Source organism: Haliotis cracherodii, unplaced genomic scaffold, assembly GCF_022045235.1.
Source record: "Haliotis cracherodii isolate W230 unplaced genomic scaffold, xgHalCrac1.p SCAF_18, whole genome shotgun sequence".
Taxonomy (NCBI): Eukaryota; Metazoa; Mollusca; class Gastropoda; order Lepetellida; family Haliotidae; genus Haliotis; species Haliotis cracherodii.
Genome location: NW_027266273.1, coordinates 20,467,456 through 20,481,188, shown reverse-complemented (window position 1 = coordinate 20,481,188; position 13,733 = coordinate 20,467,456). Strand labels below are relative to the sequence as shown.

The following is a 13,733-nucleotide window of genomic DNA, read 5'->3' as shown; positions in this document are numbered from 1 at the left end:
CGGGAAAATGTCTCCCACGCTCAAAACATTTATTAGTGTAGAGCACGAAACGTTTGTGTGGATGTAATAGTATTGTCAATATAAAGTACAGAAGAAAGGGTCTGTCTATACAACATCTGCAGGAGTCGACAATGTGTAGCTTGCTGCAGGGACTTATCCAGTGCACTATGTCACAATTCTATAACAACAATAATATTCTGAATCCATTCGCTGCCACAACTTCGTCAGTGAAGTGACGTCTCTAATTCCATGTCTGAGGGTACGTCCACCCCCACCCCCACCCCTGTGGGCGTACCGTCTTATTTTTCACCCTGAGTGTTGCTCACCCCTGAATCCTGAATACTACACTTAACATAAATCTTAAAGGCACATGACAGAATTCGTTCTACAGGGCAGAATGTCGATCACAGTCGAAAATCTATAGAACACGTTCCTAGATCAGAAAATAAGCTTAAATAGATAAGCTTAACTTAATTACCGAAATATAAAAAAAATAACGTATTTAAGGACATTTTTTGGTACATCATTATTATTATTTTATAAATGTTGAATCTTACGTCCCGCGTACCACACTGCTGACTCCCTAATACTCTTTAAAAGACCCTCGAATCCCGCTTGGCAATAACTGCTGAAATCTTTCTCATACATCGGGTGATATTTGATCTTTTAACTTTGTCATTCGAATCGGGCTCAAAAGGAAGCTGTGACAGGATCAGAATGGATACATAATCAATAATCGAGGGCGGGTTAACATTGGACTAATTAACTACATTATTACTGTGACAGTGGTCTGCAACTTGATGCGGCGTCAGAGTTATCTACCTTATAATAACGACGAATGATTGGTCAGCGACGTCACCGTTGACTACACATCTGTTGGGAGAGGGTTCACGTACCGGGAAGTTTGAAGCTTGCGAATTTTACTGCGACAGTTACCTGTTACATCGATGTTTATTTGAGCCATGCACTGCAAGAGAGTGAGTTTAAGTAGCCAGGCGTAAAGACGAGTAAATGTTGCTAAATAATTCACACATGCCTAACACAAATTGGCGATATGTATATTGTGTTATCCCCGTGTGGCAAATGATGGAAAACAAAAAGCTGAACCGTAACTTAGGCCGTTTGAACGTACATGTATGTATTTCTGTCTTGCTGGGAGACATAAGCATAGTATGACTGTGCACACTTACATTATACCGGATACCTTTCTACCATATTTGTTCGATGCTTTTGATAATGGCTAATTGAAAAAAAGAGGAATAAAGCTCAAATTACGCAGAACAAATACCCGCCTTACTGTATGACTTATTATGATTATATGCACCAGGGACACATTTCAATAAACAGGTACTGAAGTATACCGGACACCTTTTGGTAAAGGATGTGCACGTGCTCATTCCCTAGTAACGGTTTCTTAGTTTTTCTTACGCCAATTTTGTCGCCTCGCTAAAATAACAAGAGGCTGGGGAGCTTGAAATGTATAATTTCCAAAGAAGATACAAAATACGAGTTCGCTGAAATGTGACTCCGACGGATATCACTGATGAGGTAGTCGCACGCCATTATGGAACTTCTGTTTTTGAGTAGATATTTTTTCGATGTTTATGCTTCGCTTTCTTATTCAATTTCAAGGTTTAATCATATCAATGGCAAGAATGCAGTATACCTGACACCTTCCGCCATTTCGGTTAGGGATGTGGTCGTGGGATACAGCTAAGGTCTCACCAAAATCGGAATACATTGCTCTTACCCATGTATCATCGAAATGAAAACTTCATTGAATAAAAGTTATGACATTTCCTTTGAGCAGGTGAAGGCGTGTGCAGGAGACACGAGGTGGAAGGAGACAAGCCCAACCGGTTTGGCCTTGACCACCTGGGTGGACTCCTATGTCAATGTTATTCTCAAGGCCATGTTGGATCAACTCCAGGCGACTGAACAATACACAGCCCCGAGAACACAGCCAGGTACCCCTGCACCCGATGACGATCGTGTGGGTAGGTTTATTGGCTTGATCGTTTCTCGTGCTGAAGTTGACATTCTTGCCCAGGAAGAGGAGTTTGTCAGTGATCTGGTGGCCCGATCGTTGGAAGAGGCTGTCAAAGAGATCAAAGAATACGAGGATCGGGATTATGAGGAGGGCAGACTGGATGTTTTTGTCACCACAGTTGCTTCCCAAGTCATTGAGGAACTTGCACAGGAAAACCAGAATAGAAATGTTGCCATCAACTACAGGAATAATAATCTTGCAGCTGAAACTATTGTCTGCAAGATGAGTCAGCAAACTACACACGAAACACCTACTGGCTATGATCAAGACGAGCAGAGCCTAGACAAGTTTGCTGCTGATTTTGTTTCAGGTGTCATTGAGAAAATTGTGAAGGAACACCAAGTCAAAGATGGTTCCTCCGCCAAGTGTCTGAACGACGGGAATATGTTGAATGCGTTCGCCACTGAAATTGTTTCAGATGTTCTCGACCAAGCTAAACAAGGAAATGGGATTACACAGGCTACAGTCACTGCATATCAGCAGGATAGGTTGGACGTTTTTGCTGCTGAATTTGTGTTGAATGTCCTCAACAAAATTGTTCAAAAGGAACACTCCAACCACTCCAACCCCATACAAACTACAGAGAAGCCAGTAACACCAAAGTCTTTCAAAAACAGGAACGCGTGTGTCTCTGCAGCCTTTCAGAGGATCAAAAATCCCAGTACCAGCAAACCTGTTGATGCTGACTTCCGTTACGTTTACCAACGTCTGACGCATACATTTGGGGAAGGGGTAGACGACTCTGTCATCAGCTTTGTTTTGGAAGCCATACCTCAACATGGCACTTGGTCGCAGAATTTTGAGGCTGTAGACAAAAGTATAAGAAGTGTAGAAAATCACAAGAAGGTAACATACGACCGTTTTAATTAAGTTTTCCCGATTTCGCTTTATAAACTAAAGTTGTTATTCCAAAATTGACGATAGAGTAGTATTTGAAATATGTGCTTTAAGTTTAACCAAAATGTTATCGTTAACTTTGACTGTACGAATTGAAGGTTTCCGTGACACAGACATGTTGTTCAGGCATAAGTTCATGTTACGATGAGACTCTATGACGTGTCCATTTTCTTTTCAGAAACATCCGACTCTTCACCAAGGAAAACCAATGACCGCATTGATACCAGGAGAACAGGTGAATCGTCCCTCTGCGAAACCTCCCGTCAGAAGATGTTTCCTGGATATATTTCAATGTAAGTTTGGAAACAGAAATTTTGAACATAAACCTACTTTATCTTTAAACGGCACCCGAATATGCCACAATTACTTTTGTTTGTATCTTAACAATAAGAGATTAACATTCTTCATGTTCTCACCACTCATGATCTGGACACATAAACGCAACCATTTGCTTACCTTGCAATGCCTAGTCGGTGTGTTCCTGCTTCCAGTGACGAAGAGCGGGCATGTGACCACCAAGCAGGAGGTGGACATCCAGAGGTCAACCCGAGTCGTAACACAAAAACAAAAAACGGAAAGTAACAAACATTCCACCCCAAGTCGAACGAGACGCTTCCTGGAGAGTATGCGCAATTCCTTGTTCCGTTTAGGCATTTCAAGCCCGTTGTCCCGTCGGGGACAAAAACGTAGATTTGTATAGCTACTTCTGTTTGTGTATCTCAACAAGACACTGATATGTTCCGTAAACTTTGTAAAATATTTAGCTTTTTATACGTCTGAATTTTCAAACATTTTGAGATTCAAAACCAACAACCAGATCCCTAACTGTATATTTTTTGAAAATTGTAGTTTATTATATCGGTTGTGATGGAAACTTTAGTACGTTACAATATATGTGGGATTTTTCACATGTTGTTTGTTATTTGTGTTACCACTGCGAATAACGCCATGATGACTTATGCTATGAGTGGGTGAGGTATTCTCGGCTGCCTAGTTACCAAAATGCCAAACTCAGTGGGAGTTGTGGGTCATTTCGGTTCCCCGCACTCTGTGCTCGTGAGAGATGATAAGACAATGAGGAAAGGGTGGATATAATGTGCGACCTGGCTGATAGTACTACCAGGACACAGTGGATTGTTGCTGTGCCATAAACCACTGGTTTGCCACAGCACTCAACCCAGAATATTTACAAGCAGCGTGGTAAAGCTGGAATATCGCTGACTGGCCTAAAACAATATCCACTGCGATTTTACGAGGGCATCAAGAACGCAGGTGCGACACACCGAGGGGATCCGGGTTGTAAAGGCCGGGAAAACGTGTGCAAAGCAGTGAGATATTGCTGTATTTGTATAACAGTAAGTGAGTGAGTGAGTATGGTTTTACGCCTCTTCTAGCAATATTCCAGCAATATCACGACGGGGGACACCAGAAATGGACTTCACACATTGGACCCATGTCGGGAATCGAACCCGGGTCTTCGGCGTGACGAGCGAAAGCTTTAACCACTAGGCTACCCGACCGCCCCTATTTGTAAAACAAGAAATGATTATAATTACCTGTAGATCATTAACGCAAATCTAATGAGGAGCTGTCCCTGCAGGAAACGTGTTTTACAGAATTTCAGAGACCATCATTGCCCAGGATTTCTTGAATATTCTTGAAATAAGACAGTAAACCCAAGCACACACTGGTGTTTATTATCCCCCGCCACGAAGTGGAGGGTAGAAAGGAATGGGTACGTTCCGTCACGTTTCGTTTCCGGAGCAGAACTCAAAAACCAAGAGAGATATCTTAACCAAACTTGGCACATAGTTAGGTCTAGCGGCGAACTGGTGCCTTTTAACAGTTTGGGATTTTTGAAAAAAATTATTAATTCGGGTTTCCATGGCAACGACTTTGACTTAAGCTGAATATGGCGGTATTGGCGGGGGATATGAGTATTTCATGCTTGTTTTTAATAGTGATAACTTCCCGGTATGTCTTGGCTACCCTATCGCTTTCGTATGTTTGAATGAAGCATGAAATGACAAAATATGCGTACGAATAGACGGAATCACAGTAAGTGTCACTAAATTGGCACACTGCAAGTGAACCAGGCGCATAGGTTGAGGAAGGTAAGCTCGAACATGCTGTGTTGGTTGGAGTTAAGCTGTCTGTGTTACACAGTCACTTCAACTCTCTAATCGCTGAGAGAATTACCGCCGACGGCTGTCAAAAGAGGTAGTAACTTACGTCTACTTTAACGACCAAGGTTGAACCAATCCCGAACTTCACAAGCAGCGGAGAGGCCAGTCTGCGTGACTGCATTTGTCGCATGTCTTATGCCATGTCAAGTCTCAAACATAACACAGCTCCCCGCTTTATTATATATGAATTATAGTGGAGGTGTAACATTTATCGCAAAACAGATATATAAGTAACAAGCGCATAGTCGACGAAGTTATCTATATCCCCCGCCCATGTTAACACGTTATGGTCCCAAACCAGGTAACTGACCCAACATTTCTCTTAGGCCATGTCAAAATAGCTGCAATGGAAATTCTAAAATAAACATTTATAAAACTCCTAAATAGCAAAAGGCACCAGTTCAGTATGTGCCTAGTAGACATGCAAAGTTTTGTAAGAAAGTATTTAATGGTTTTTGAGTTACGCTCCGGAAACGAACAGCACCCTTATAGAACCTAAGTCCAACTTGTTGCCATGGAAACGTAAAAAATGAAAATTCATAAAACTCCTAAATAGCAAAAGGGACCAGTTCAGTATGTGTCTGGTAATCATGCAATGTTTTGTAAGAAATTATTTAACGGTTTTTGAGTTACGCTCCGGAAACGAACATCACACTTAGAGAACCTAAGTCCAACTTGTTGCCATGGAAACGTATAAAATAAAAATTTATAAAGTTCCTAAATAGCAAAAGGCACCAGTTCAGCATGAGTCTGATAGACATGCAAAGTTTCGTAGAGAAATATTTAACGGTTTCAGAGTTATGCTCCGGAAACGATTTCGGGATGCACGCACACACGGACGGAACCCATTTCTATATAAAGAGTTGTTTCCATTCCCAGTTCAACAGCTGACTTTAAGAACGCATAGTCATTCTTATACACGACCGTGGTTTTCAAACCATAATGAAATTTGATACTTTTTTTCAGGAAGCGGCATCCAAATACAGATGGACGGCGGATAATTCAGGATTAACTTCTTTCTTTTATTATTTCGGCGGAAGGGAAATTTTTGGTCAGCGGGACATGAAACACAAAAATAAGTGAGGACGCCCTTATCTTCCCGAGGCAAGGGGCAATGGACGACAAAAGTGGAAACTGGACTTTGTTAGTCAGTTAACGCCCTTGCCTCGGGAAATTTGGACGCCCAAGAGCAAGGACTTGCTGTCATTTACTATGGTATTGATGTTACTGTATACGTTCCATAATACATACGTCGCAAGTTATGCACATATAACATAGGTGTATTCAAGGATGAACTGTCCTCTCACTTTGGCTTTCAACCATTGCGCCAGACTCTTTGACTTGAAGACGATCGACCCTGAATACAACGATCAGCAATATTACATCTAGTATAACGCGGGCCGTACATGATCAACTCTTTACCAGTCAGGCGGGAACACTGACATAAAACCAGCCATAAATGTCACAATCTTACCACCTGGCTCTCATTTCGAGTTGCCCGTTACGACAAGGACATACTGTAGACATGTTTCGAATGTGCGACGTTTCAGATGGAGTAGATTCTTCTCTCAGACTGGACACGTAGCGGTGCCAGGAAACGTGGTGACATATACATCGGGGAATATTTAAGTCAGGCTCCTGTTTCTTGTGGTGTAGTTGATAACAAAAGAATTCATGTTAATAACTTTATTTATATATTCATGTAATACACAAATTAGAGGAATATCACTTAAACCCCAAGAAAGGCAATTACAACTAATCACCCGAGAACCGTAAATAGAATTAATAATATAATGGACAGGACTTATGTAATCCAACTTTGGTAGGTTTGGTTAATAATGCTTTAAAGAAATCTCTGAAGACCTATATTTATATGTGGTTCTCGTATAAATTACGTTAAGAAAGTTTTCGCCAACCTCTCAATTCTCCACGAGCGGGTGTTCTACATGATACATTCAAGTACAACTCACGTTGTTATACGGTAAAGGTTGGATCGTCATCTGTATATTGCAACATCGGGCCTACAATTCAGCCTAGGACGAGTCAATTATGTAGCCTCGACACATAAGCCATGTTGATTTGGTTTCTTACAGTAATTGCAGTTAATCAGGAGGACCGTCTCCTTTCATTTGAATAAACACTTATTCATACGTGGTCGAGCTATGGTACTGTCCAGTAGACCTCTGGATGAAAGAAATCAGACTCTTCTTAACCATCTCTGGTAGATTGTTCAGGGACAACTACGAACTGTAATCAAAAGTTGAAGGACAACTACCAATTGCAGTCCAAAGTTCTGGAAAATGGAATACAGCAATGGTTTGAAGCGACTTAAATTATCAATGAATTGTGAAGAAACATTGACATTAGCTACTGAAAAATGTGATTCTCACAATCACTTCTAATACCACGAAATAAAAGCATACACTCAGTCGACATTGATCAAAATAGAGACCCATGGACAGCAAAGTTCAAAGTAGAATATGCGTCCCCAAAAAAAGGTTGTCGAGTCCAATCCCACGAAGAACTGGTGCAAAATGGTAAGTGGCCACAGGTCCCATTGTTCCTGTCATCAAGTTTCGAAGATCCAGAAACTATACCAAGAACATTACCCTGTTCATAAAGTTATTTTGGGTTTTCCATACTGTTAACCTTGCCGATCCAGTTTCTGTGAGAACACCCACCCATTGTACCAGTACAGGAAACCCTTGCCTACTGTTTAGAATAACAGAATCATATTTAGTCTCATGACCTTCCATACTCCAAGACACTCTTTTCACCAGATGTTAACGCTTTCTTTACATTACACTCAAAATATTTAAATAAGTATTTATAGGGTGAAACAATCTGAATTTGCAGATATCTGAAGTCATTTCTGTTTGTGCCTGAAGCCATTCAAGGCATGTACTGACAAGAAGCATACAAATATGTAAACAAGCTGGGCAATAAGATGTGGTAAGCTTCGTTAATTACATTGATAAACTTGTCGATCACTTGTTAGGTGTTGAACAAGGGGGTCAGTTAGGTTGGCACACATGGAAAACACAAACAACATGATGTTTGTACCAATCACTGGAATAGCATATTGTCTCTACACTTGCATCCACCTGTGATCTACCTGTAAGAAGCACATGGCATGTGTGTAGTTCTACATCCCGACACCATGTTTTGTCTTGAACCACCCTTCAACAGATCGGCCCACTTTGATGCATATTGGCACATGCCCCTTCACCTGACTCAGTTTCTAACCTCCAAGCTATCCATGCTCGAGAGATCTCACTATTCGGTCCAGCAAATGTTTCAGAGTAAGTTACATTCCTGATATTATAGTCTATTTCACATTAACCACTGTTACAAATGAAATCATCTTGTTCACTGATTATCAAAGTCTTTCTGAAGGTAAATCTTACTGACCCACAATTTGATTGAGTAAAGCAGCCAAGCAAATAATCTTGACCTAACATTGACAATTACATACATATACATATACATATACACATAATATGTAAACAAATCACAATTCAAACTATTTACAAGATGATCAGTCAGATATCAAATAATGTTAAACTAATTACACAAATTATTTTCAGCGAGAAGTTTGCATTTGAATATACTATACAAATGTACAATGACAATGTACAATAATTACACAATAGTTCCACTGTTGAAGTACCTCACACACTGTGTCAGTGTATCAGTACTTTCAGATAGTAGCTTCTGTTTCTATTCAGACAATCATTCAGTTGTAGTGAGTGAGTGAGTACGGTTTTATGCCGCTTTTAGCAATTTTCCAGCAATACCACTGTGGGGGACACCAGAAACGGGCTTCACACATGGTACCCATGTCGGGAATCGAACCCTGTCTCCGGCGTGACGAGCGAACGCTTTAACCACTAGGCTACCCGACCGCCCCTCATTCAGTTGTAACCAGATAATTCAACACCCAGACATTAAAAACGTACATACCAGATTAATGACATATTTTTTATATCTCTGTTAACATTCTTGCTAACTGCAGAAAACCTTCTGATACACTCGGTGACAGAAACAGACTTATAGACAATATGGTGCCATATATATGCTCATGGAGAAGAATACGAACATAAATAATTGAAAAGGTGTTGCACAAATCCTGATAACTTTAGATAGAAACATCCAGCAATACTAAAAATGTCAACTAACAAATAGTAACTAATCTTAATTCTCTTGAAGGATGTTTTATCAACACAACGACAACATGTCATGTCCTAGGTTTGTGCTCCACATGGGTCGACTAATTACCCTTTGAACTTCCAGTATTAACCTTTGCCATGTTTTCCTATGACAACACATTTTTTAATTTTTTAATTTACGGATACATCACAATCACAAGCCACAATCACAAAATAAGATAATAATAGTTTAGATTAATGTTTATAAAAACCACTCATATTGGATGAATTGACAACAATCATGCAAACTTAAAGTAACTATCAACTTGTTGAATCATTCCAATGCTTTGTTGGTAACATGTTACAGAAGAGATAAAGATCCTGCCCTTTAACCAATTAGTGCATTAATTTCTTGCAACAAAACCTCCAGACCAAAACAACTTCAATCTATTTAGAATAATAAAAATACTACACTAGTTTTTTACTAATCCCAGCTTATTCTCAAGCAATGATATGTAAACCATACAACACAAAAAGTTTGGCTGAAGAGCATGGGTAGTCGCACAAACAACTGATGTCATTCTGCCTATCCTGTAAGCCATTTTACACTGATAAAATACAGAAGCACTTTCAACATACCGTTAAGAACTATGAATGTACTTAATCGTGAAAGATGATTTGAAGACGAGATTCCAAGGAGTGTTACAAAGCAGCACAACAAGTGTCAGTTGGGGGATGGACACAGAGGGCTTGACTAGTGAAGGTGCAGCAAGGACCTTCTCATGAATGCATCCCGCAGGCTGCAGAGAGTTCCATTCATAGAGAAGGAAGTTCCTTCCATGATAATCCATGAAAACATCTAATCCTTGTTACGAAACCCACTATTTGTATAGACAATTATGTTCATAGCTATAATGGACTTTCTCATAGTACAATGACGAGGCCGTGAAACCCCACTGGGAAAAAAACCACTGTAGCCATCTTTACTACATACACTGATGGAACGAAGAAGGAAACAAAGACACTGTAGGGAAATAAGCTTGACTGTCAGTACATTTGAAATACAATGCATTCAAATTCAACACGTCAGAATCAAAAGTTGAGATGTATTTGTGTGCATTGTTTCCAATGTATATTGGGTAGATGATGCTGGGGACCTATGATAGCATCTTTTACTTGTATAAAACTGTGTTCCCTTATTCATTGCCATCAGTTTGATAAATAGTGTCTGAAAGGTAAGGGGGTAATCATTTTCCCGTACAAACAGATGCTCAATAATTATGTTTTTAAATACATAAAAATAACAAAATGGACATTCGTCTGCAAGAAAAGGGTACATTGTTTATCCCTTCCAATGCGAGGCATATGTAAAAATAAATCAGTACTACAGAGGCTTGATATTATATTTTTAGAAAACATCCTGCCCCAACTCCCTGAAAATATAATGGTTGCTCCCCAACTGGAATAACATGCACTTTGTGAACTGAACAATGGACTGAGTATAATATTAACCAATAACCCTTAAATGATAGTGCCCAACTTCAACACAATTCAAGTTACAGAACACTCAAAATACATATTAGCCAAATATCAAAGGGAGATAACTTTGCCACAAGCGTCTGCATCAAACACCCAACATGTTACAGGGATCTGTCTAGGATTTTAGGATTATATATTGTTTGTTTGTGACAGATGTACAACTTCTTTACTCTCCAGAATGTTCAGGACCAGAGAGTGTTGTTCAAAGATAGGTGAAACCCATGAGCACGGGTATGGTGCTGACAAACCTAGAAACATAATTAGGGCGAAATGGGAATCGAAGCCACAATCATAGGTTTCAGACGTGCCCAAGGGATGCAACTCTGCACAGCGAATCGCAGCCCCTTAGACAACTGGGCCACCCATGCCCTCCTATCTCAGATGAACAGGAATATGAATTACGTAGACTGGCTGCATGATTTTGAATATATAAAAACTGACCAAACATCTTCTGCTTGGCTTCTATTTCCACCCATCTGTCCAGAGATGAATGATATTGTATACCATATATTGTACCCACCTATTGACAGAGACAATCAGATATGTCATTCTATCAATATATAAACCACTTGACATATCATGAGAATCAGGAAATATAATAAAAGAAAGAATATCATATGAGAAGTGGGAATGGAGAGAAAAATATCCCTATCAAAGATGTAGTATAATAGATATATATATATTGAAGCTTAGTTCAGTCACAAAGGGACAGGATACCAAAAGAAAATTACCATTGTCTTTCTGACATGCACATATGAGTTAATTTGCCATGGCTGCCATTTTATTAAGTATCAATTACAAAAGAAAGAAATATAATAAAAGATAGCATATTATACGTGATACTCATTGATGATAGTTATAATAGACTAGGACTCAGTAGTGATGGGGATTAAACACCAGTCACCACTAGAACCAGACTGTTAAGAAACGAAAATATACTGTTTCAAGAACAATGAACGAGAGAACTGTTTGCATTTCACACACAAGCATAATCATACACGTCCTCACTTCCTTCAGAATGCCACAACACAAAATATACATATTCAAATTATGAGTATTGAAAAATAGACCAGTAGGTTACCATGGTTATCATGACTCGACATGATGGATAGGAATAATTAGTGCAAACAAATAATGACATGTTGGTGTTGGTGTTGATGTGAATACTCACATTGCCAGGATATAATCATGATTCCAACCCTGTAATATATTCAGTGACTTTGGATTTCAAACAAGCCACAAGATTATACAACGATTACATCCAGTCTTCTTGTGGCATCCAAAACAACCTGACAGCAGTGAAAGTCAGCTTCAGCCATACATGCATCCCCTACATCTCTAGGGCGAGCATTTCGGTAAACCTACACAAACCCCTGGATCCGTTCTTGGATTCTTGCAATCTCAAATGACCCGACTTGATTTCCATTTGCTAATGTGATTGGCTACACAGTTTGGTCTAACGTACTAATCAGAATGCGAGTTACAAACCAGCCTCAATGTTGGGTTGGCCAGTCCCATTGATTATGATCGTGTTTGCGAAAAATTCAACATTGAAAAACTGACTGACGAGAAAGCCCTTAAAAATCTTTTTGATGGAACGGATGTCTTCATGCCCATCAAACTGGCGGTGGCTTTGGTTTTTAGGTAAAATAAGTTACCTCCCTTACCCTATCCTTATGTCCACATTTGATTGTCGGTAAAATGTTAATGAAAATCAAGGGCGGGTAATTTGCGATCGTTAGAATCATGGGAATGGCTCCAGGGGTTAGTGTCGTCTACGGAAATGCGTGCCATGTAGATCTACAGGATGGCAAACAAGAGCAACCCTCAATCTTGGACTGCTGAGTCAGCTTGTTTAGCCAAGTATTGATGATAAAACAAAATCCAGTGTTGGAATTAGGGAGTGTCCTGGGGTGAATGAGGTAAGCTGGTACACTATCTTTAGCGAGGGATCCATAATTCTGTAATTATTGGTTGTGACAAACGCATCCTGACTTTCAAGCATATTTTCAAACACTGAAAAGTGTACACAAACCTATTTCTAAAATAATTTCAAGCACTCAAAGAATTAAGCTCTAAAAAATACTTTTCATGTGTAAATATGATAAGAAAGTAGGGCTGAAACGATACAGGAAGGTCACGATACGATACGCATCTCGATATTCTGGTCACGATACGATACGTATCTCGATACGCAATGATAAATAAAACAAGACTTAAAGCATGTCAAGATTGAACCTTTCATGATTTTGGAACAGTCAAAATTATTTTATAATAACAAGACTACTGAAGTTTGAACTTTCTCTAACTTTCCTTAAAAACAATTCAAAGTTCAAACACCAGAAAATAATTAATGTACTCCACCGGTGATACAACTTCAAAGAATTTTATCAGGAATAATATATTCCAATATCGTGTTACCTTAGTTGCAGCTTTTACTATATATATATATATATATATTTCAAATTATAAGAACCACAAGTGTAGCATTTTGGTACTGGTGATTGCTGTTGCAGGATATTTTTACGTATGGAACAATTTGATCAGTCACCCTAGGGACTTCCCGTGCTACATGTATTTCGATTGCGAAAACCTTATGTTGACATATATTCGCCAAATTGCCACACACATGACTTTTAAAGAGTCAAAGTATGGCATTTTTAATATATGTATCCATTCTCTAGCAACTAAAGTTCGTTTCAATACGTCAAAAGCGGTAATCTGACCGTGGTTGCAGTATCTCTTCACACACGATTTCACATAACTTAATGAAAAAAATATTAAATGAAATTTTGAATAAAATTAATAAAATATATTACAAACACAAGTCCAGATATATAATGAACACGTTTTAATAACAAGATAGTATAGTAATGGTATTTAATTGCGTACTTCAGTTCGGATTTGCTGACA

General features: G+C 39.2%; 1 protein-coding gene across 1 annotated transcript; it reads left to right on the top strand.

The window, feature by feature from the left end:
* The first annotated feature begins 962 nt into the window (after window positions 1-962).
* Window positions 963-3,647, top strand: LOC139465624 (uncharacterized). The gene is made up of 4 exons (XM_071247327.1): window positions 963-977; window positions 1,811-2,896; window positions 3,126-3,240; window positions 3,439-3,647. Exons 1-4 carry the CDS (start codon window positions 963-965, stop codon window positions 3,645-3,647), a joined length of 1,425 nt encoding a protein of 474 aa, XP_071103428.1.
* The last annotated feature ends 10,086 nt before the right edge of the window (window positions 3,648-13,733 follow it).

Bases quoted from the DNA above. Each gene is read 5' to 3' on its own strand.
- LOC139465624 (XM_071247327.1), top strand. The intron at 2,897-3,125 runs GTAACATACGAC...TTTTCTTTTCAG, and splicing joins GTGTAGAAAATCACAAGAAG to AAACATCCGACTCTTCACCA. The intron at 3,241-3,438 runs GTAAGTTTGGAA...TCCTGCTTCCAG, and splicing joins TTTCCTGGATATATTTCAAT to TGACGAAGAGCGGGCATGTG.